Source organism: Bactrocera tryoni, chromosome 1 (assembly GCF_016617805.1).
Source record: "Bactrocera tryoni isolate S06 chromosome 1, CSIRO_BtryS06_freeze2, whole genome shotgun sequence".
In the NCBI taxonomy this organism is placed as follows: domain Eukaryota; kingdom Metazoa; phylum Arthropoda; class Insecta; order Diptera; family Tephritidae; genus Bactrocera; species Bactrocera tryoni.
Window position 1 is genome coordinate 4,368,438 of NC_052499.1, and position 26,192 is coordinate 4,394,629.

At 35.1% G+C, this 26,192-nt stretch overlaps 1 protein-coding gene across 2 annotated transcripts; it reads right to left on the reverse strand.

The window, feature by feature from the left end:
• Nucleotides 1-779: 779 nt before the first annotated feature.
• LOC120782466 (solute carrier family 22 member 13) lies at nt 780-16,640 on the reverse strand. Of its 2 annotated transcripts, XM_040114757.1 has the most exons (6): nt 16,360-16,640; nt 2,844-3,761; nt 2,617-2,771; nt 2,048-2,551; nt 1,836-1,976; nt 1,340-1,752 (listed from the first exon to the last, which is right to left on the reverse strand). In XM_040114757.1, the coding sequence occupies exons 2-6, from the start codon at nt 3,620-3,622 to the stop codon at nt 1,340-1,342; spliced, it is 1,992 nt and encodes a 663-aa protein (XP_039970691.1). In that variant the 5' UTR covers nt 3,623-3,761; nt 16,360-16,640. The 2 variants fall into 2 exon arrangements, with proteins under 2 accessions (XP_039970692.1, XP_039970691.1); XM_040114758.1 differs by lacking the exon at nt 16,360-16,640 and having other exon boundaries at nt 780-1,752; nt 2,844-3,622.
• Nucleotides 16,641-26,192: the final 9,552 nt, after the last annotated feature.

Here is a 26,192-nt window from a genome sequence, read left to right on the forward strand (position 1 = left end):
ATTGGCCAATAGCGCCACCTACCTTAAGCTTTCGGTAAAATAGCACTAAAATAACAGAGCTGTGAATCGAACAATCAACTGACATAAATATAACTTATTTCTGAGCTAGCTACCAGCGCTATCTAGCGTAAGCTTCCAGTAAGATAAAACTAACTAAAACTTGCAGAGCTGCGAATAGAACAATCAACTGGCATACATATTATCCGTTTCTGATCATCTTTTAGTAGATTTAAATTGTCTTTATAAATACAAAGAATTATGAAAAATAAAGCATTAATTGATGTTGACGTCTGCTTCTAATCGCCGACACTTGGATCCAGCACCCAAGAGTTATAACGTTTTATATCAGGTCAGGAGTTGTCAACTCGGTTGCACCTCCATAGTATTGTTTGAAAAAATGTGTCTGCTTCATCAGCACAGCAATACTAACATTTATGGTCATTTATACAACAATAAAACTGTATACGTCCTTAATAAAGTTTGAACTGAGTAACCGAAACAATTTTCTGCAGAGGCTTGTCACTCAGTGGCTCACTCTACTCAGGTTTCATCAAACCTAATTTGATTGAATCCTTTTATCTTATATTGAACTTTGATACTCGAATAAAAATTGTGCTCCTGAGCTTTAAAGCTCTTCGGCTCCAACGAAAACCTTTTATCTTAAATTGAATTTTAATGTTCTAATAAAAAGTTATGCTCCTGAGCTTTAAAGCTCTTCGGCTCCACCGAAAACTTAAGTCTCGAATATTTTTAAAAGTTCGGAATAATTAACAGTCGAATTCGTATTTTAAAGTGCATATATTTATGTACATTCGTATGCGACTGTCTAATAATTGTCTTATATTACTAATATATATGATATAAATCGGTTCTTGAATGCATACATATACTCTTGTATATGAAAACAAAGTGCTCGTGTCGTTAATGTGGTACTAATAAAAGTAATCGTAATTAAAACTTAAGTACAATTAATTAATTTACAATTTTAATTAGCAGATTAGGAAACAAAATTGCCTAGGGACTGCGCTTGTCTAACTTTGCGAGAAATTTCTTTTGTATATAAGTATGTACACATACATTGTTATGGCTTTGTTAATCACAGATTTATTAAACTACATTTTTTTTTAATTTTTAAGGTTAGTTGTTAATTTTAAATGTATGCGAGTAACAATAATATCTTTAACAACAGTAATAGCTGCACTACAAACTAATTATTAATATGGTACATATATATATATGAATAACTATTAAAGGGAAGACTTTGTTTCCGATGGCACACGCTAAATTAACTAAATAATACAATTAATACACATGAATAATAGTGAATGGCGCAACCTACTTATAGGCGCGTATTACTCGTATCGCCCTCGACCGTCCAAACAGTGGCGGTTAACGGGGAACGCTCCTTCTTATTCGCTTCATCGCTACCGATCGCCTCTGACAACGTCAGATTAGCTGTATTTTTCTGCCGAGGCGGCTGCAGCAAGCAGGTGCTAATGCCACCAATTACCGTTAACACGGCAAAAAATGTAAGCGAAAGTGCGACATCGGTCTTTTTGAGTAGATTGATGAATGGCGCGCTCAACAGCCAAATGCGTGCAAAGGTCACGACGGAGAAAGCAAAAGGTTGCTTCTTATGTGCTGGCATTACTTCGGCCATGCAACCCTGCATTAGCGACTGCGCACAGGAGACGCTGACCTTCGGCACCAGGGCGATGAGCATCCAGAGTATGACTTTGAAGTCGGGATTCACTGCACAAACAATGAAAGAAAAGAGAAGATAGTTCAATAAAGGTTCCTAAAACAAGCTTTTGTCAATGTAAAGCGAGACTTACAATTCGCGTGCGTAAAGGTCCAGCCGAGGCAACCGATAAGACCGGCGACAATATTGAAGCAACCAGCATATACAAATTTCTTCTTACCCTGCTTCATGGCAAAGTGTAGAGCAATGAAGCAACCAACGATCTCAGCCACGCCTAAAAGTTGTGAAGCAGAAAAGCTTTAAGCATGCGAGCTTTCATAAATAATGCGCAACGTTTTCACTTACCCATCGCTATCGTATTCGGCACGCGATAGTCGCGTCCGAATGAGCGCAAATTCAACAGCATGCCCATATAATTCACAATGTAGCAAGCGAGTGCAACGTGCGCCGCCAGCATGTAGTGCTTGGCACGTGGCCCGCGCCACAGCTGCAGCCAAGTGGCCGGCGGTTTTTGGGAACGCAGAGTTTCGCGCAGCTTTTCGATTTGTTGGCGAAAATCGTCGGGTATGAGGAATGTACGTTCATTGATGTCCACAGCTTTGCGTATCATACGTTCCACACGGTAGACGTCGTGTTCGTTGCCATTCTTCAACAGCCAACGTGGAGATTCTGGTGTCCATTGCAGCAGAAATAGCAGAATCACGGTAGGAAATGTAATACCCAAATAGAGTTGGCTCCAATTGTTGAAGAACGATGAAATGCCCGGCAGCAGTATGACGCCGAGCGACCAAAATGTGTCGTAGAGTATGATGACACCGGTGCGATAGCGTCCGCCAGTTATGTCAACAACTAATGAGAGCCAAAGTACGCGTTAGACACAGTTATAAACGTTATGAAGTGCGCTTGTTACTTACAGATTGCCTGCGCTGAGGTGAACATCATCGCGCAGCCAATAGCTGCGAGACAGCGAAAGATGCAGTGCATGGTTAGATCGGTCGAATAGCCGGTGACCACACCCAGTATAATCTGCAGCACCGCGCCAATGATGTAGACTGTGCGCGGACTGAGTCTGTAAGAATATATAAAAACAAGATTAACGACTGCTGCTGCCAGCACCTTCTCTCAACTGTGTGCTACTTACTTCAACATCGCTTTGGTGCCGATAACACCGCCCACCAACACGCCGAACAGATGCCAATACTGCGTCCAGGCCACGAATATCTCACGCAGACACACCAAATTGTACTGCATGACAAACGAGTAGAAGTTGTCTTCGTAGACGAATTGCGTGCATGGCTTCTGCGAGAGCATCTCGCCGGTCGAGGTGCCATTCGACGCCACATTTGCGCTCCAATTCACCACGTAACACTGATTCGCCGTTACCGACTGATTCGCAGTCAGCTCACCCGCGTCGCAGTGATACTGCGTGGGCGGCTTAATTTCGGGCGCTGTGTAAATTATGCAGGCCATGAACCAGGAGGCGGGTAATTTGCACAGAAAGAGTATGAGCACCGAACGCAACTGCCAAATGCCGAAATCGCCCAACACGCTGCCAATGATGTCGCCGGCTGTTGTGGGTGGTGTGGGCGTCGCTTTGGGCATTTGTGCCAGCGCTGCCTCGCCGAGTATTCTGCTGCGCACGTGGGCATTGAGCGTCGGTGTGCATGGTGGTGGTGTGGCCGGTGGCGCTGGGCTTGTTGGTGGCGTGTAACCACCTATACTATTGGCATCGTTGCGCGTCATATATAGACTGGCATTGTGCGCTTGTGTGAGTGGTGGTGTGGTGGCGGATGTTAGTGACGCTGACAGCCGGCTGCTATCGTTGTCATTGTTGTAATTTGTTGTTGTGTGCTGATTGCTGTGTATGCTGTTATTGCTGTTGTTGCGTTGAATATGTTGCTTCAAGAATTCGGGAGTCATTACTGCGATGCTGTATGTTTCTACTACTTGTTGTTGTTGTTTGTTGGCAGCGTTTTAATGTCAGAAATGCATAATAAACGCACTTAAGTAAATGAGTTGTTGTAAAAATGCTTGTAATTGGCAAGGACTGTGGAAAATTCTGGAAGAATAAAAAGAGAAAAACGTTTGAATTTGAGGTTATTTTTATTATAAAACCATAATTTGTTATTTAAGTGTAATTAATTGTAAGAGGTTAGCTTATATTTTATACGGTAAATCTAAAAACACTGAAAAAGACCACGTTACCTATATGATAAACCTTAAAGCTTGCAACTGTATTTGAATTGCTTAAATTTAGCAAGCGGCGAAACGATCAAAGCTCGAATATAGAAATATACTAACAAGGAAGAACTATTCACCGAAAGGATATTTAATGAAGTCTTCTTAGCTAATCTTTGTCAAAAGAGTAGAGCAGAAACTACTGAAGAAAAAATGAATCGATGACGGTTTACGATTTCTATGCCGAAAGTGTTATTTTTAATATAGAAAGTAAAGGAATTCCACAGTCTCATCTGCTCACACTCTAAAGAACCACTTGAAGACTTGTTTACTTCTTCAAAACTTCCAAAAAACATAAAAGGAGTTAGTCTATCATCTCTCTTGACTTTAGTCATGCAATTTATAAATAAACTAAGAGAATCCAGATGGTTTAAATTTCTTTTTCCGTGAGATTTTAATGTGGGATTCACAAAAATGAGTCATTGACAAACGAAAACGTCACACTTGTTTACAATACCGCGAACCTGTTGTAATTTTAAAATTCTTCGTGGAAAATGGTGATGAATGGGAATCTTAAACGAAGCGTGGATTTAAATTTAACACGCTTGCGTTTTATTTTAAGGGCTAATGCACCACTAAATGCAATGCTGGCAGTATTTTTTTTGTGACAACTGCGTTTGCTGCATGCACTAAATAATAAAGTGGGCTTAAAAAATGTTATTGGAATACTTTTTTTCAAACATGCCTACAGTACATACTCTTTTTTTCATAAATATACAAATAGTATGTATATATGTATGTTCTTAAAAAATAGTTTTCCAAAATTTATTTACGGTTTTTGAATATACACATGCGTATCTTCATTTTCAGAATTTTCAAAAATCATCAAATTGCGCTTATGAGGTTTTTAGTTTTCACACAAATACATTTACGTTATTTTTGCAATAATTACACTAAGAAATTTAATTTTGCAATCTTTTCAGTTCTTTAAATAACGCCATTCCACAGGCCATGCATTATAATTGCTTAAAATGATGACGTTTGCGAACTGTGGAAATAAACAATTTTTGCGTCATATACTTTACATAGTATATAGTGAATTTGCGCACGCGTTTTGTATATTGCATATGCATATGTAGTACTTACAGCAAGAAAATAATAAAAAGTTAGTTCGAAAACCGTGACTCAAATATTGTAATATCGCGATTGCTTTTGTCTGCTGGTTTTGAGCTAATTTTAATTGAAAAAGAAGTAAATAAGGATGCAAAAGAAACCCTGCTGTGCCACACCCAAAGGAGAAAATTATTGTCTTTGATTACACTGCGCGACAGGTTGCTGGTAACTAAAAGAGGATTATGGTAACATTCCACCGAATGGAGTATTAAAAGGGATTCTAAAAAGTTATGTTGTGCAATTCCGACAAATTTAAAGATTTGAAGAAATAAACCCTTTTTCTAGAAAACGAATATTGGCGATCTTTTCGTGGAAGGAGAAAGAATTTACCTTGATTATTTTAGAGTTCTTTAGAGTGAATTAGATGTATTGCCCCTAATAAAAAAGTGCTCATAATCCGGTTATATAGTCATATGGATAGTCGAAATTGTTTTAGGACATTAATACACTGTGTGTCAGTTATTGTTGGCGAAAGGCAAGTTCATGTTACGTCCCGAAGTCTTTTATGTGAACGCTCGCGAGTAAATTTAGAAAGTTACTTTAGAGCCTGAACAAAGCAAGGCTATCGGTATGCGCGACGATTGGAGCTTAAGTGTGCTCTGCCCAATCCAAAAAAACGGGAGACCCCACAATATGCGCCAACTACCGTGGGATGAGCCTCCTAGGCATCGCATATATGGTTCTATGCAGCGCACTGTGTGAAAGATTAAAGTCCACCGTCAACAAACTGATTATGAGTGTGGCTTTAGGCCTGGAAATTTGCTAACGGCGAGATATTCACCATCTGCCAAATCTTGGAACAGACGCGTGAAAAGAAGATCGACTTACATACGACCTCTTCGTCGATTTCAAAGCTGCCTGTGACAGCACGAAAAGTAGCTGGCTTTATGTCGCTACGTCTGAACTTGGTATTCCCGCAAAACTAATACGGCTGTGTAAGCTGATGTTGAGCAATACCAAAAGCTCCGTTAGGATCGGGAAAAACCTCTCCGAGCCGTTTGATACCAAACGAGGTTTCAGACAAAGACCAGGTGGTGAAGGACCTGGCTACACTTGGAATCTCCAATTGGCACTAAATAGCGAAAAGGAGGAACGATTGGCGTGCTGTTGTAAACTCGGCTATAACCGAGTAAGCGGTGTCTACGAAGAAGAAGAAAGCAAGGCTACCATTAATTTGGATTTTAGCAGGTTTGATGTTGAAAATCCTTCAACCTGAACCAAATTACCCAAAATGTCGTGCTAAAATTCTTAAATCCTAGGCAATTGTCTAACTTGCCGGCCCTACAAATAGTGCGGACTGTGTTCGGTGATCAACATTTCCATTTCCATAAGTCCTCTCCTACGACCAGTACGGTTACTGCCAATGCTAATTTTTTACCTTCTATTCTATACTTTCTTATTAATATTATGTATTTGTTTTGACCAAGATCAACACTGTAAACTAGCAGAACTCCAGATTTCTGCGTTTCACAAATTCAAATGACTTCCCCAAATTTTGACTGATTGCATTACCATTTTGGCAGTTTCCGCAATCGAGTCAGCAAATCGCACTCCCATTGGTCGCCTTTTTATAAGTAGCTTATGTAGGAGGCAACCAATCGTGAGTGACAACACATTTAAGGCTACACTGCGATTTATTTCTTTCAATTTCCCCCTCTTTAATGATAATTAGTTTTTATGTGCAACAACTTTTAAATTCGGTATCGATTACTTACATTGTAAGACAATATATATATTTTTTTAAATATATGAAACTTGTATTTTTTAAAAGAAATTTAGCTGAGGTTTAAGAGGTCACTTTGCACGCTCACACTGCTCCGACAGAGACGACCCTAATCCGTTCAACGCCAATAAGTAACTGAATAACTGTGTGCTCGTGTTAACGGTAAGCTCGGCGTCAATTATCGAGCGCACTTCGAAGGTGACTAATTCCGACTGCCGATCAGAAGAATTATGCGTTTCCAAAGAAGCGCAAGAATGGAGCATTCCATGCGTGCAAACAAGAGCGAGAGGAAAAGTGGAAATAAAAAACAAAAACAATAAACACTTTACTGAAAACAAACAAATGCATTGCGGTGATACGCGAAAAAGATTTTGTCATTTTGACATATTTGACGTAAGCAACAATCATAATATACACATGTCGACACACACAGCAACAACACACCGGCCGCTATGGCGTGTGTGTGTGTGTGTATGTGCTTGATTTCAGTAAGAATTCCGGAATTTCGCACGAGTACTTTACAGCTACCGCTTTCAAATTGCCGGCTGTTCGGCCAAATATAGCAGTAAAACCACAACAAAAAGGGCAATAAAGCAATAAATCGAAAAACACGCATGGAAAATATATAAAAAAAGCCACAAAGGCAAGGAAATAAAATGGGCTTTGTGTGTATGTTTGTAATTGAACTTGTTATTGTAATTAAATTGATAAGCATTTATTGAAATCTTTCACATTGATTGCGATTTACTCAAGCGAGCGCAACAATTATTGCCTTGATTCATGTGACACAGACATACATTTGTACATACATACATACATGCATGATAAAGAATAATTTCAGTTACTGTTTTTTGGGCTCGTCCAAGTGGGTAATACATATGTATTTATGTGCATGCATAAATATGTTAAATAATTACTCAAGTGTATGTCGAAGATGATGCACAAGAGGATATACATATGTATGTGTTTATTTTCGGTTCCGCATAAACAATACTTTTTGGCGCTGAACTTGCACCTTGTACCTTGCGAACTTTCTCATGACGTACATATGTACATATGTATATATGTTGACATATTTCACGCTTATTACATCACGTGATTTCAATGTTATTGTTGTGTGACTTGCACGAGCATTGCTGATGGGAGCTAAAAGTTATTTCAGCTCCCCAAAAAGTCGAAAGCATTGCAGCTAAGTGGCTCTGGGTTATCAAGAAACTTCATGTGCCATTAAGGGAAGTTGCTGCTGGGGTTAAATCCACAAGAAATATTGAAAATTTATATAAACAGCATGAAGAGTCAGAAACATCATTAGAGAGGCTAGCAATTCACCCAAAATCGGTTATGGTTAGGTATAAGAAGGAATTCAGAACTATGACCGCCCAATGTGTACATATCGTCACCTGAAATGCAAAATAACGTATCATCAAAAAATTCGAAATTGAGTGTCTTATTGATTACGCTTCACTACTTCAAATTACAAACATACTATTACATACTATACTTATGTCCAACATTTTCAGGTTCTGCGCTCAGATATAAACCAGTTTTAACCAATATTAAAAATTTTTTTCACTCATGTTCCATTTTATGTCGTGTTTAATTCATGCCACTGTAAATTTCCGATAATCTTGTTACGTTATTTTGCATTTCAAGTGACGATATGTACATGTATGTACATATGTATTTCCATCCATGAACTGTACTTCAAATGTTTTGATAAGTGGTTGGTTGCACTTCAATAACAGCAACACATTTTTATTAACCAACCATTGTTTGTAATAGGTCTTAAGCGCGAGGCAACTCATTGAAGGAGTATACATGCAAGATCAAATTTGAGCCGGACATGTTAATTTCATACAAACATAAGAAAATGTTCTACCAATCCAGAAAATCTTTTCTTAATGATTCCGTTTGCTTGAATAGTTTATATACATACATAGATCTGTTCGGATTAATTTTGATCTTACGTGTACATTCAAATATTACAATAATATATTATTGAAACACATATCGTTGGTAAATTTTTTTGAAATATCAGTCAGAAAACGACTCCGGAAACTCCACTGCTGCGGTGAACCCGCATTCTCCGTAAAAGAAATCTTAAAAAAAATTCTCTCCAGGAGATATTTCGAAAAAATGTTTAATTGAAAAAATTGTGGCGCTCTTTATGAGAAGTTTAATTTTACTCAAAATTTTTCTTTTAATTTTCAACTAGACAAAATTCGATTTTTGATCAGAACAAAAGATTATGCTATTGTTTGTAGTGCTTATACAGCACATGCAGAAAAAATTGATTATGATCGGTTCATTTGTGACCGCGTAATCACAGCTGCAAGCGCGGGAAATTGAAATGATTGAACAAAGCGGCTACAATTTAGAGGCCTGTAACTCGAAAGCTATTTTAGATATCGATTTAAAATTTTAGTCTGGTATTAATAAAGGTATTAACTATCTATATATGCAAAAAATTGGTCAGTGTTTTAATATATCAAACCAGTTGTGACTCTTAAAACTACTTTTCGATTAAACAAAATTTAGCTTTCAGCTTTCTCGATTTAAGAATTTTGCTACACAAGAATTTATTATACTATATTCCATTACTTTTGACACGTTTTTAATTATTTACTTATTATAAATCATTATTTTTTTCATTTTAAATCATAAGCGCTTGTTAATTTAAGATTTTTCAGCCCAGTTTTGAGCTTTTTAATTTTGTTTCGAGAACTTATTATTTTTTGGAAATAAATTTATAAAAAAATAAATATAACTAATAAATTACTGCTAATGTATTACTTTTACGTTTTTGACGACATATTGATATTTTGAAATTATTATAATTTTGCGCTGTTGCCGACCGAATTGCTTATACAGATATAATTTAAGAAAAGTGCGCTAATTTCATCAAAGATTGGCACCTAATCAATGCTTTGCGTATGTTGCTGTGATTATGTGAATTCATACAATGTACATAAATACATACATACATATGTATGTACATATATTTTAAATGAACCAATCTAATTAAAATTTTAACAGATTGTATATAGTATGTAAGTATGTACATACATACATATGTATGTGTGTATATCGACACACTTAAATTTAGTGAAATTTGACAAACATTGTCTTAGCTCAATTTAAGTGCTCACTTCGACTCACACCAGTGTATTTTTGCAAGAATAATTTTTTTAAACAAGTTTACAAATTTATGATTTTATGATTTTACGATTTGACGTTGCTTTATGACAAGTTGTGAGTGCCCTAATATAGTTTTAACGATTTCGATATTTCCACAATTTAAAGAAAATTTTACAATTTCTAAAATAATTTGAAATTTGCCTTTCGCATGTAGTTGCTGAAAAGCAGGTCGATTGCCCCTAACTTTACAGTGCTGTGAAAATTACAGCCACTCAACACACTGACTTACATACATAAAAATAAATGTGTACAGTTATTTTGCCTGCATTATGACGATGGCCGGTTAATTTGTGCGCATCTCGTTCAATATTTAATTGAATTCAATTGGAGCATTGGAACGCAATCGATTTGTGAAGTCAGCGGCGAGTAAAGAGCAATCCACAATTCACTTGTGGCAAACGGAGCGCTCCACGCAAGCTGCCTTGATTGTAAGTATGCATGGCACTATTTCAATATGTTGGAATGTAAAAATATTCATAAATTCACATACATACATGTACATACATACATATATTGTATATAGTATAGTTCGAACGCTGTTGTTTGTAAGGAAAATTTTTGCAGTGGCGCTTCTTGCTTGCCATTTGCGCTCGCACTGCGCTTACATTGATTGGGAGCGTATAAAAATAGCGTTTAGGCGTTTTTGTTTCTTACTTTGGCTTGCTGTCGTCGATCGCAAACTTTGCAATTGAATATTTCATTTGAGTAATTGTTTACACAAACAACTGGCGCACGTATCCAGAAACAGCTAAATTGATGTATTTACGCAGAAGAATAATGAACATATACATACATACATATGGACATGTGTATGCCTGTAAGTGCCTTTAACAAACGATGACAATTGAAGTGATCGAATTAAAGTAAACACCACGTAGAATCATAAATAAATTTTGCTGACAAGCGCACAACTAAACACAAGGCAACACAATGAACGATTGCTCACGAGATTGGCGCTGCGATCGCCGCACTGTCGTTTTGCCAAACATACAAATAATGGACAAGATGACATCTTGGCGATAATGTCACTAACTGCTAGCACCGCATGACGCTCGAGTACCACTCACGTAGGCACAGCAATATAATCGCAATATACCACCCATTTGTGCACACATACACATGCATACACAAAGTCTTTATACAGCCGAGAGAGAAAGTGGCCAAATCAGTGCACGCGGATCAGTAAATAGTAGACTAAAACTATGTGTGCGCGCGGGTGTGTGCGTTGTTGTTGCTGCGAGTTAAAAGTAAACATCCGAGTGCCGAAAATCAGTAACGACGATAAGCGTGTAGCATCCGCTATATGTATACTATATGTGTAGGTATATATGTATGTACATATATAGTTATGTATGCATGTGTATTCATATGTTTGCTTGGTACTATGCGCACGCATGGCAATAACTCGTGTTTGCCCGGCAGAAGGTGTGATTTGCCGATAAGCAACCTGATTGGTTTGATTTCTTTAGTGATTGCAACGAAGAAGCATGCGAACGCATACATAAACGTACATACTATGTACACACATATGTATGAATGTATATAGTTTAACGATGCGCTAATCGTTCGGTAGTTATTATTAGTGTTTATCTGTTATGTTTATTGCATGCACATACATACATATGTACATAAATCAGAGCGTGAGAATTTACAGTTGCGTATAAAGTAATAGCAACTTGTGTGCAATATTTATTGATTTATTAAAGGAAATTTTTTTATTTTAGCATTGAATTTAATTTTTAATTTATATTATAATACTTATTTGTAATTTTTTCATTTATTATTTGTGATGAAATATACGTTTAATTGCTCTTTTAAGAACTTCGTAACCAAAATATTTTTTTTGTGACTCAATGGGTTCTTAATATTATTTACAGACTTTTACTTTCATAATAAATTCATGTTTTCGACTAGTGAAAATGCTACTTCAAATATTCTATTATCAGACCCGGTTGCCGTTATTCTGCTTAATATTTAATTCTATTTAAGTATGCAAACAAAATGAAGTAATGAGGACGAAGATTTTTATAGCAAAACAAATAAAAAAAGAAAAAAACAAGAAAAATCCATAACTTCGGTTGCAACCAAACTATTTCAAGTTCTTAATTTCGATCGATCAGTTTGTACGGCAATTACATATGCAAATACATACATATGTACATATGCACATATATATTGATACACTACTGTGATCAATTGCTCCTGCTGCAATACACTTATGCCAACGAACTTTCTAGTCATCATTGCACTTGGAAAAATCCTCCGTCGTGATGGCCATCAGAGCCTTCTTCGATTCAGTTTTTATATCTTCAATTGAGTCAAAACGGTGTACTCGGTTTGGTCAAGTGAACTTGCTGAATAGCCAGAAGTTACACGAAGGTAAATCAGGCGAATGCGGCGGTTGCGGCACGATATTAGTTGAAAATGTAGCGAGATGATCACGAATAACCAATGCAGTATGAGATAGTACATTATCGCACACCTTTGTTCAATAAATTCAGACATAGTAAAAACCGAAGAATTCACTTTTAGAGCCTCACAAAACGATGCGCATCTCAAATACTAATGAATATTTTGACGTGAAATTTAGCATAGATTCACTAACGGTACTACCAACTTACAGTAGTACAGCTCAGTAGTATGTACATACACATGTATGTATGTATGTTAATTGTCATTCATTCATTCCTGTCCGACCTGGGCTCGCAATTATTAGTTCAATAGAAACATAGTTCTGATTTGCTGCTTCTGACTTGGAGAATACAGTTGAGACACTCATTTTGATAAGCCCTCATATACGGATAGCTCCCTTAGCCAGACAAAATCGCTGCGATGGTGTGTGTCCGGTTATGAGGAATTTTACTGTATATCCTTTAATGGTTTAAAATCGGCGTTTCTCACAAATGAGCAGCTTGTTGTGGAAAAAAGAGTGTGTGCAAAATTTCAGACGAATATCGGAAAAACTAAGAGACAATTTGGTCATTGTCGAAGCATACATACACATATGTATGTATGTACATGCATATGTATATATGTGTAATGATTTGAACGTCGCTACTAATGCATTTATAACGGTATGTTCATTAAATATTTCCTATTAATAAATTAATATCACTGCATACCTGTAAGTACATATTCATAAATATATTTTTATTGCATTTTTCCACTCTTATTTATCTCAAACCACCCAATTTTCAAGTGTTGTGCATATTTGACAACACTTTGTAGCGGTACTTTTTGCGGTATAGAAATTTTTTATTTAGAAATACATAAGTTAATGACAGGTTATTTATCAAAAATAATAAAAATTAAAAACAAACCACATTTAGCCAACATTTGAAAGTTAGTGAGCTCTACAAAATAAGCTCGAAATATGAAAAAAATATATTTTTTATTTTTTTAATTTAATTTCATTTACACTATAATTGAAAATAATGTTTTATTTTATTTTTTTTAATAAAAAACGGAATTTAGTCGCGTTATTACTTTAAAAACAATAACATCAACCGCTTTTGCCTAAGCACAGAAAAGCTTAGGTAAATTAAAAACTATAATTATAATAATATAATATAATTTAGTTTACTTATGCTTACTAAAAACATAAAAAAAAACAAAATTTAAGAAAATCCCGAACGAACAAAAAGTCTGAAAAAAATTTAAGAAAGTATGGTTTCACGCAGTGAAGAAAATATATGTACATATGTATGTATGTACATAATTACATCGACATCGCTTCACTCTATGAGCTCATTTCTGTTTCAATTGGTAAGTATGTAAACAAGCAAAATTGCTGCATTCGGGATGAAGAAAAGATTCAAGAGTTGCCATTGATTTGTTCAGAAAAGACAACGGTTTGGTGCGGTTTGTGCGCCGGTGGAATCATCCGTACATACATATGTATTTCTTTAAAAATGATGCCGATGAGAACGTAACCGTCAATGGCGACTGGCGGGTAATGATAGCCGACTATTTGATGCCTGAAATTGAAGCTCGCGATCTCGGCGACATTTGGTTCCCACACATCGCATCAATCAATGGATTTATTGAGAAAACACTTTGATGAGCAAATAATTTCACATTTTGATCGGTCGATTGGCCACCAAGATCGTGTGATGTAACACCGTTAGATTTTTTTCCAAACCCAAGTGTAGAACTTTACGTTGAGTTTAAAATTTCTACGTACTTCTAGAACTCTAATTTAAGTATATTGCGAACCAGCAAAGGCTATATAAGTATGTATAACTTCCAATACACCTCACAAATATTGATTAAAGATTATTATCCAATAACAGCTGTTTCAATAAATTCTACTTTTTTCTACATTAAAAAGCAAAAACAATACTTTTTTCCTTTAATTATAGACTGATTGCTTGGATTGTTTATAATTATGTCGTTGATACACACTTGCGCTTAGTTGTGGAATTATGTAATTTATAAGTATGAGCTTGTTGTATACGGTTATGCGCTGCAACGAAAACAGACTTTAATTTGGAGTAGGTATTGCATTACAAAATTCTGTCAAAAATATGAATAACATACACATGTATGTACGTTTGTATGCATACGATTCACAACTCCGATATTCTGGCGTAGAACACAAGATGTGGAAAACCTAAGACTTGAATTTAGTGGCTTCTGGCTATTGGAAAAATTCAATATTGAGTAGTCGTAAGACTTGACTTAAGGGTTTAAGCTTTAAGGGTCATGAGTTCAAATACCTTGTAAGGCAAAATCAAATTTATTTATTTATTTGATAAACACTAAAGCTTTTGGCTTCTGAGAAAGTGAAATCTAAAGCTTTTATGCCTTCTTTATCTTTGGTGTTATACTCAAAGCGAACTATAAATTCCATTGACTAACTTTGGAGAGTTCGCAAAACCTCGATCCATATACATATGTACATACTTATATATGCTATATATTTTTAGAAAATTACAGTTAAGTGAATCAATAGTCGTCAGTTTCATCGGGTTATGCAAGAATGCAAATATTCTACTGTAAAAGAAGGGAATTTTATAATATTGTAGTGACCAAGGGATATAGTGATTAATACATACTTATTTGGATTTGTATACGGCCAAGGATTGTCCACTTGGCAGTTTTCGTTACTATTTTAGTGACTACAATATCAACAATAACTTTGTTACACACTTGCACACCTTTGATTTACCGAGGTCTGATATTTTTAATCTGTTTTATGAGTTCAAAGCATGCTTTATGACTTATGATCGATTAAGTGTGCTGAAAAAGAATTTATTTTAGTCCTAACACGATTTTACCGGTTATGACTGGAGGACACTGAAATACATCTACATGCATACTTATGTATGTTATTCAAATGCGCTGTTTGGTTGGTTCCTTGAAAGTGAAGGTTGGTGAATATCTGAGCCCCAATTATTTACCGTTCATCCACTTAAGCAGTCCCTGTTCTTATATAAGTAGGTATGTATGTACATAAGTATGTTTAGTTATACGCCGAAGCTCGGTTAAAGTTATTTGTATATACCATACATATACATATACATATGTATGTATGTATACAAAAACATATACTGTATATACAAAAATAGGAAAAAATCACGTCTGCGGGAATCGTTCTACGGATCATACTGAAAAACGTTGCCTAAGAGGCTATGGGTCTTAAAACGGTTTCGTGCTAGCGATAACACATATTTTCCATACAACCGATTTTTCGGATTTTTTAAATTTTGCATTAAAAATCGCAGTCTCGAAACTGGTTTTAGACTCATAACTCTTAGGTAAAGGTGATCAGAGTGATCCGTAGAACATTTCACGAATTCGCGTTTTTATAGTGAGAAAATCGACCCCCTCTAATGTATACATACTATATATTTGAACACGTTGTATATTTAAACTATCCAGTTATAATTTATTTATAAAAAATGGGGTGAGGTTTATTGCTGCACACATATCCACACACATACAGCAAACAGTTCATACAGTGTGTACTAAAAAAAATGGGTCAATTTTCAAACGCTCATATCACCGATTCCATGACATTCTCTTCTGAAGTTTACACTTAAATTAGCGCGAAAACAAAAGCAAACCGAAAAACAAAAAAAAACAAAACAACAAGTGAGTTGACTTGCATAATTTTAGCGCGCAGTGTTCGCCTCTCGGTGAGTTGCACAATTCAAACAGGTGTTTCAACGCGTTTATTAATAACCGAACTTTCGCGTTCATGTGCACCCGTGTGTGTATGTATGTATGTATATTTATGTGTAAGTGCATGTTTTTTGTTTCGGCGCAGTTTTCAAAAAGCTTGCCCAATGCTTGTTTGCCACAAAGAGTGAATGTGACATTAGAAGAATGAAACTAAACGTAAACAGAGAAGATAAATATTTTTATTGTTGTTTCTATTTACCTGCGCAGGATGCTGCAACACACACTTTTCGTTATTTTTATTATTAAAAAAAAAACAAAAAACACAACGGTTAATTCACCAAACAGTTAGTCACAACAACTCTAACATGCAAATGCGCGCTTTGGTGCCGTTGCACAAGCGTTTTATACTTATCAGCCACTAGACTAGCTACCGCGAACTACAAGCGTTTTGCCGTTTCGTCTTTTTCTTACGCTTCGCGTCTTTTGTCTTATTTACTTATGTTATTCTTGAGCAACTTGAAAACCGTCCGTCCGGTTGAACGCCCGATGCGCAACTGAAAAGCTTGGAATGAACGCCAGCGATCGACAGAACTTAGAACAGTAAGATTTATACAAAAACACAAAACAACAAACAAACACAAAAACAATATGAATTAAGAATATAAGCGGCCAGCTCGCCACATATGTAAGTATGTACGTTTATATAATAAGCATGAATGAAAGTCAGTAAAGCGAGCAAGCGTGTGTATGTATGTATGGGTGTAAGCGTGTAAGTGGGTAGCGTCATTTTAGGCAGCCAGTTCGGTTAATCGGAGCGGTCAAAGCTGTTGCCGGCAGCGGAGTTGGCATACACGCTGGAGAAGCTTTAAAGCAGCACAAATCCAGTCACACATACACATACATATGTATGTATACTCGCTTATACACATGCATACAATCTTCAAGGATGCTGCTGGAAGTTCCAACTATATGACTTGGCAGCTTTAGCACTTCTTTCGATTTTTTTGTTGGTTGACCTCAATCAACTACTGCCCTGCTAAATGTCTTCTAAATGCTTTAGCAAAATTTTACTTAAAAGCCTTATTTCATATGGGGTTTAAATTCTCGAATGAAGCTTTAAAAAGCGGAAGAAGAAGTAACAACTTCCAAAAACGCAAAAAATCATAATCCTAGGATTCGCTGTTGTCACCAGCCTGCTGCCGTAATGGTTTGGCGGGGAGTCTCTTGTGAAGGCTTTACACCTCTTCACTTCTGTGAAAAAGGGGTTAAAACTGGGGAAAAAGAGCACCAGCAGAATATTTTAGAAGGCGTGGTAAAGCAGTTATGAAATACTCTCGTTTTTGGAGAGCAGTGACGTTTTAAGCGAGGTTCTGCACACAAGGCAATCAGTATCCATCAGTTCCTTAAAAGTAATATTCCTAGTTTCATAGAAGCAGATGATTAGCCGTCTGGAAGTCTAGATTTGATTTCTTTGGTCTAAAGTTCGTGGTCACAGTTGGAGAACACCGCTTGCCGAATACGCAATAGAAGTGTCTCCAAAAATTTCTGTTTTGAGCAGCACCGTCAATAGCAATAGAAACTGTGCGTGAACATGTAACAGGACTTATGGCAGAACTAATATTGAAATTTTAACTTTAGCTGTGATATTAATTTAGAAGTATACACCAGGAAGTGCACAATTGACCACGCAATCGGTATTGGAGACTTTTTAAAATAAATATATAGCTATATATGGTCACTTAAAATGTATAATAACGTAACATCACGATATAATAAGGCACTCATATTGATAAAAAAAGAGTTTTGGTTAGAAAATGGTTAGATATTGGTTATATAGTGGTTATAACATATTATATGATAATATAATATTTTTATTATACGAATGATACCTTGTTTTGCATTTTAGGTGACGATATATACTTTTGTATATAAAAGTAAATATTCACATATGTACTTAAAGTCAAGAAGTATCAGAATTGGACTTTTGTTAGTTGAGTCAGTTGTCAATAAAAGCAAGTAAAAATTAAATAGAATGAAATATATACGTATGAATATTTGTTATAAATGTGGTTATACATTTACTCAAGCCTTTATTTATTTATTTCTATTAAATAGTTGACGCAAGTTTGTCAGCGCGTGCCAATATACAAGCTGCGTTCCAAAGTTAACGGGACTTTTTATGGCTGGTGGCGCCATCTATATGTCGGCTGATGCGTTAGAATCTGCAATTTTTATCGATTGTTCAGTGAGAATTTCATGACATTTCATTGATTGGAAGTGAAGTTATTGCATTTTAAGTGTCAGTATGTTTGAGTTATCGTTGCGAAAATGCGCTTCGAACAAAGAGCCAACATTAAATTTCGTTTTAAAATTGGTAGAACTTTTACCGAAACATTTCATTTGGTAAAACAAGTTTATGACGATGATTGCCTATACCGTAGCAGAGTGCACTAGTGGTTTCAAGGTTTCCAAAGTGGTCGTGAGGACAGAAATGACGATCAACATGTGGGCCAATCAAAATCCGTGATCACCGGAAATTCCATCGAAACTGTGCGTGAATTCATAAAAAATCAGCCGAAATCATCATGGAAATTCATGGAAATGGTAGTGAACATCTCCAAAACATCGATTTTTCACATTTTGGACGAAATTTTGGGCTTACGAAAGGTGTGCGCACGGTTTGTTCCGCACAAATTGACTGACGACTAAAAATTGCTCTCATCGATCGACGCTTGTGACCGATTATTTGGCCCAAAAATCACATTTTAACCATTAACCACTCCTCATATTCACCTGATATGGCACCGTGCGATTTCTTCCTTTTCGGAAAAATGCATTTGCCTATGAAAGGAAAGCGTTATGCAGACGTAGAGGGCATTCAAAAGGCCTGCACCGGCATACAGGCGGCCATAAAAAGCTAAAACACTCGTTCGACATGCTTTTGGACCGTGCAAAAAGCTGTATTGAAGCAGAAGGAGACTATTTTGAATAAAATAAATTGATTTTGCCGTAAAAACCATTTGTTCTGTTTTTTTTAAGCCCTGTTTACTTTGGAACGTTACTTGTATAGCAGATCAGCCTAGTTATGATGGCTTGTTGGAAAATTACGACTTATCGATGAGGGTTGGCTTTATTTTCTAAGCTAAAAACATAGTAAAATATTAATTTTAATTTCAAAAGTCATTAGAATATGCGGTATCGGAGCATCCGACTAAATATGGACCGGCGCATATATGTACATACATATATCGCTATAGGTCAATATAGGATATGGTTGTGTTTCAACGTAAATTATAATTTTTTATACTTTTATACCATATTTTTCCTGCTTCAGAAATCTATTTTTTAATCAATAGCCTATTTTTGTTATGAAACATTTTTGCACTTATTGAATAATATTATACGTTTTCCATGTTTAAAGAATTCCTAATACATTTCGAAAACATCTTTACAATATTTATACGAAACCCAAAGTGGGTCCAGAATGTAAAAAAAAAATATTTTTTCCCCTTAAAATATTAAATTTCAGTTTTCCTTTGCAAAGCTGCTCTAACCAACCCAGAAATATGTTTCTTGGAAGGCTTCAAAAAAGGCTTGCGCAGCAAGTCATGACAATATAATTACACAAATTCAAATTTAACACCATTTGTGGCACTTGTGACGCTTCAATAAATTTACGTAAAAGCCAAAATATACATACTCGTATGTTTGTACACACGTTTAGTGTTTGCTGCTAATTAGAAATATGAATTAATAACTGAAAAATGCCTTATATGCGAAAGCTACGACATAAGCATTTGAAAAAACTTATAAAAATATTAAAGTATATATAAACAGTTGGTCTATAAACGACCGTGACTGCAAAACTGTCTATGACTTATAATGATTAACGAAAATATACATTAATACCGCTGAATTTTATGGCAATTTAAAATGGGAGCGTTATTGTGGCGGCGTGTGTATGGTGTCTTCATGAAGTGTGACTGTCACGCGTCGCCACAAATAATTGTTTGCAATAAGAAGAAAAGAAAATGCAAATAAATTTGGAGCACGGCAGGCCTTACGCATTTGAATGACAGCATAGAGTGATATTAATTGATGACCGCCCAATAAAGTATAATAAAATAAATTTGAAAAATTCTTCATTTTAGTTTTAATACTTATTATTTGCATGCTTAAATACCTTTTTCCTTTGAATAGTTACGTTACACATAGAAATGCAAATGCATTAATACATTTCATTCATGCCAAATGCGCTGCAATTGCACAAATGTTGCTCATACGCCCCGCTCACCCATTTCGCTTGATACTCGGCTGTGTTGTAGCATCTTAATTAATCATGCAATGACTGTTTCATTAATTCATTTATTTATTCATGCTTCGTTTATTTATTTTCTTAATTATTCGCATTTCTGGTGTTTTTTGTTTGTCTTTGTTTTATGCGAAGTGGCGGCACTTTTGCACTTATTAACACTTTAACAAGCGATCGACCACCTCCACACGCCCGTACAGAAGTAAACATGTGTATAAAATGGTGTGTGTGTGTGTGTGCAAGTAGCGTATAATTTGTTTCGCTTAGCTTTTTTTATTGCTAATTTCGTTGCGTGTGTTCATTGTCAAGTGCAAATTAAAAATTTCTTCACACATACTAACTGAATTTCGCATATAGTTACATACTTCCCATATGTGTGAGCGTGAACAAATATTTTTAATGCGTGTATGCATTAGGGGTGTTCTTAAACTATCAAATAAATCAAAGCGTTAAGCTTAATTATGTCGTAAAGGGTTTTCAGGTATTCCCACTAAAAACAAAAAAAAGTTAATTTAGTTTAAATGGCCGCTATAGTGCTCCGATTTGATTCGTATATCCGGAGATTGTAGCGCTTGCTTAGACAATAATATCTGCCTACTTTTGTGAAGATATTTTGTCAAATAAAAAGCTTTTCCATACGCGGACTAGATTTTGGCTAATCAGTTTGTATGGCAGCTGGGTGTTATAGTAGTTTGACCCAAACGATTTCGTCAGGGATTACAACGTTGCCTTAAATAATACACCTTGCCAAATTTCGTGAAGATATCTTCTCAAATAAAAAAGTTTGCCTTTCAAAAACTTGATTTTGATTGTTCCATTTGTATGGCAGCTATATGCTATAGTTGTCCGATATCTGCCATTTCGACAAATGAGCAACTTCTTAAAGAAAAAAGGACGTGCGCAAAATTTCAGACTGATATCTCAATGAATAGCTAAAATCCTCAGTACCGTCTTCCATATACATACATATTATATCTAATATTGACAAAAAACGATAGTCTTAATATAATTTTTGTAATTACAATTTACGAAAAATAGCAACCCTCACTCATATTATTATAGAAGCTAAACTTTATATATTTTTAAAATTTTGTACCTTCATCTGTAACTTTTGTGGATAAATTAGAAAATTGCGCCAATAATAAAAATAAGTAAAACGAAGAGAGCATCACTAATATAATTTATTATTACTAAAAAGTAGAAAAATGTAAAATGGAACAACCCTATTAAAAATAAAATGCACACTTTTTTTTATCTTTTTGTTAATACATACATAATTCAATACTTTATATACAATAAATTGCAAGAATTCTGCCACTTTCTGTAGAAATTTGTTTACTATGTCTAGTTAATGACAGTATCGCATAAATGTCAACGCCATAATACACACATGAGACATCTTAATTGTTACATATTACAATACAACTTTATAGCATGCGATAATTGTTTCAATTAAGTGTGGTAAGTACCCACCAATCATACGCCATTTGACAGCAGCTGACAGGTACCCGTTAAAACTGGAAAAAGAAAATATTTTAATATTTCACGATGGCAATTGGGTGAGAAAGGTGATTGCGGTTGATCCCAATGGCCTATTTGTTTTATTTTTTGTAAATTATATTTTTGAATGGTAGTAAATGTCATATATTAAATGCGCTTAATTAACTAAATTGAGAGATATTAGCTTCGTTTCGTGCAATTCTTCCAGCAGAGGTCATTGTTTATTTCAAAGAAATGGTTTATCAATCAAATATTAAACGTTTAATAATTCGTGAGTTTGGAAAATAGATTTCATATTTAATTGAATGACAAATATTTGTCTACTCAGCTGCCACTTGTCATTAAAATTAAAGTTATTCGACAGCTTTACGCTTAAGTTTGAAGTTTAATGCGTATACTTGTCAAGAAATTAAATATTCTTCATTATTTGATTTAGTAAATAAACATATGTACATATATCAATATAAGTTGCTCATATTCCTACATATAATATATAAAAAGAAATTTTCATAACTATTTTTGGCGGGCATAAAATATTTGATATTTGCTGGTTAAGAGGCAGGTGTGCTTTGACGAATCGAAATGGCTGTACATCGTCACCTAAAATGCAAACTAACGTAACATCACTTTTCATAAGTTTACAGGCGAAGGAAAGCGATGTAATAGAAACCGCTGATATTCAAATAAAATTTGAGTTTTGGTTATAAAATGGTTATGTATTGGTTATAAAATTGTTATATATTGGTTATATCTGTCAGCGTAAACTGAAATTTTTTTGCATGGATCTTCAGCAATTAAAAAAAACTAAATTTCGATTTTTTGATATGCGTTGTTTTGCATTTTAGGTGACGATATGTTAAATGTGAGGAGGTGCTCCAGAAATTAAAAAAGAAATCCTTCTTTGAAGCAAGAATTTGAAGATTGTTGTACATTGTTGTAGGTAAAGCGGTATGGTATAGCGAATTTTAAAGCGTTTTCTGATTTCAATAAATTTATTATGAGTTGAGGAGTTATAAACTTACCTACGAAGCTTGATAAAATTGCAATGACATAGCAAAAAGTGCGGAATAATTTAGTTTTATAAAACTATAATTTTTTGTAAAGAAAGCAGAAGTATACAGCCGCACTTGGCTACATTTCTACAGTTGGCAACCGTTAATCAATTCCCGATTAGACTTCTCTAATATTTTTATATCTCCACACAACGCGCATTTGTGTTTTGACGTCATTTGCCCACTTGTGGCCCCATCTAATTATTAATTTGTCACATTTACAGCGCGCACTGACTTTGGGTAACTGTAATCAAGTGTTATTGCCGTGAAATCAGCGCTACTGCTCAAAATTTAGCGCCAATAAAGCTTAAATTTAATTATAATTTAAAATTAATGAAAAAGTGCCAACTTATCGCTAATCTTTTTTGAATTGTAAATTGATTGAAGTGGTGCGCGATATGGCCACACCGTAAATATCTCATATCACACTGTTTATTTATAGTGACACTGACAGTGACACTTGAAAGCTGAGAAGCATCGTGGCTAAGTCTGAATAGCTGGCTAATATTTTACACAAGCGGCGATATAAATAAAGGTTCTAATCTCCATTATATTTTGTTTGTTATGCTAAATTTATTTAAAAAATGCTTAAGAGACGTTTATTTTAAAGTTATTAACACACATTAATAATGTAGTATGGAATTTTTTTGTTAAATATAGTAATAAATTGTAACTATTTTGTAGTGGAATATTAGATAAGCGATTTTTAACAAATTTATAATTTGATTTTATCAAATTTAAGGTATGTCGTCCAATATTGTTTGAACATCTGAAACGGTTAGCGACGGTTTTGGACCGAATGTTTGCTTTCAACATTCAGTTAAGTTAACTTCGCCTATACCGACGCTATAATACTCTTCACAATTAGAAAAATTCGGTCAATATGTTCGGAGAGGGTAGCGCTGCCTTGGATAACAACCCATGCCTACTTCGTAATCAAAGTATCTTGTCAAATAAAAAAAGCTTACGAGGACTTGTATTTGATCAGTCTGCTTGTATGACAGCTATGTATATGCTGTAGTAGTCTGATCTGTACAATTTCTTTGGAAAATGTAGCGATGTCTTGGACACTAATCCATGACTGATTTTGTAAAGATACTTCGCCAAATAAAAAAGCTTTCCATATAAGGACTTGAATTTGATTGGTCACTTTGTATGACCGCAATATGTTATAAAAATTCGATTCCGACAAAGTTTTTTGGAATCGATATCATGGCACTTATGTATATACAAACGGACATGGCACAATCGCCTCAGCTCATGACGCTGATTATTATATACATACTTATTCGTATATACTTAGTACGAAGATCTTCGCAGTTTCCTTTTACAGACATCGTGGCAGACATAATATACCCAGTTCAGGATATAATAATGGATTCTAAAAAATGCATTGCACAAATATGAGTGGCAATACATCTACACGAATTAGCTGTCTCAGCCTTCAATTTGGAACGATCTTCGCTCTAAGCACTTGATAGACAGTAGTCACTTCGCCTTGAAATAATAAAATGTCTGTAGCATTTAAGGTCATTATTTTGAATTTAATTATTGAAGTATGTGCTATTTGTAGCAATTTAGATGATCAAGCTATGTCAGAAATATTTATAGCGCAGTATGCATAAGTAATGCTCATTCATTCTCGTCTACTCATTATCTTATCTTTATTTATTTTATTTTTTTAATTAAACACTTTCAATTTATCTCAAACGGAATCATTTATTTATCATAAGAAAGTTATACTATAAAATGACTTCATTGTCAAAGAACATGCTATTTTTCCTGCTCGACGCCTAGTTAATTCGATAACGTTGTCATTGATAGGTTTTAAATAAAGTGTTGCGAAATATTATTCTTAAAGTTTTGTAGAGGAGAAATTATGCGGGCATCCTTGTATTGTCATCGGAAAGCTGTGATCTTCTGAAGCTCAAACGATATCCCTTTGATCCCAACTATTTCACATGTTTCTTTTCGGAACGAGCGGGACGTTGCATCGATATTTGAGAGATGTTCTACAGTAAATATGAAGTTCGATGATTCTTTCTTCAATATTGACTATGATTTTAATCTTAAAATTATTATGAAAACACTTTGGAACCTCTTCAACTTAAGTTTCTTTGAAGTATCTAGTTTGTGATTTATGTAAATTCATATAAACATAACCTGATTCTGCAACCCTCGTAGCTTCAGAGTGATCAACACATGATCCACTATAAAGCGCCGATTACTTCTTGCACCAAAAAAAAAAAAATGATACAAATCAGTAAGAAAGTGTTATGTTCGGGTGTAACCGAATATTTTATATTATTGCAACTTGCCAAGAGAATCGTATGGAGTAAAGTCAACCGGGTATTCGAAAATCCTGATATTGGCTATATGGGGACTTGGTCAAGTTTTCGCCAAACTTAGCCCATTTTAAGCAAAAAGATAGTAAAACACGATCTCTTAATTATAAAGTCACCCGGAAATGCGAAAATCTTTATATTAGGGGTGTGGTGGTAAAAGAAATTATTTATCCGGTAGGGATTCTTATAGGATTTATCTTCCGCAAACTTTGGTTTTTGACTTAAATGGTTTGAGAGATATGTATGTATGTACATTACACCTATTAGAGTGTGGGGCCACGCTTTAGGTCATACATACAACCGTTAGGCGAACAAAATTATTACAAAAGTACTCTGTAGCAACATGTTGCAAGAGTTTAAAAGGAGGAAAAAACTAAAATTATTAATCTTAGTTTAAAATAAACGTTGAACTTAAGTTCTTTTTCAATACACGAAATAAAATAGAAAAAGCGTTCAATTATTTTTTAGAAACACCTGAAATTAATTAACAACTTTTTTTCGATCCACCAAAAGTCCTACAAGATTTCAACATACACACTTAAAATAAATATTTACAACAACTAATTCCTCTTGTATTTACCAAACATTTATTAATAATGCCTTCGCTTGCGTCCGGCTGGGTCCGTCTGGACTCGTCTGCTTGATTGCTGTTTCTATCCACAAAATACAAGTTTAATTCGCAGGCGATAATTAAGTTACGCTTTCATGCCACTTGAGACAATGCTAATAGTCTGGAGAATTTAAATTTTACCACTTGAGACATATGAATTTGCTGTTTAGAATAAATTTTAAATGCCAAAGTCCTAATTAATGCTAATTACCGACGTCCACACATTTGGAATACACTTGTCAGTGGCTTGAGTTTATATTAATTGTGCAATTA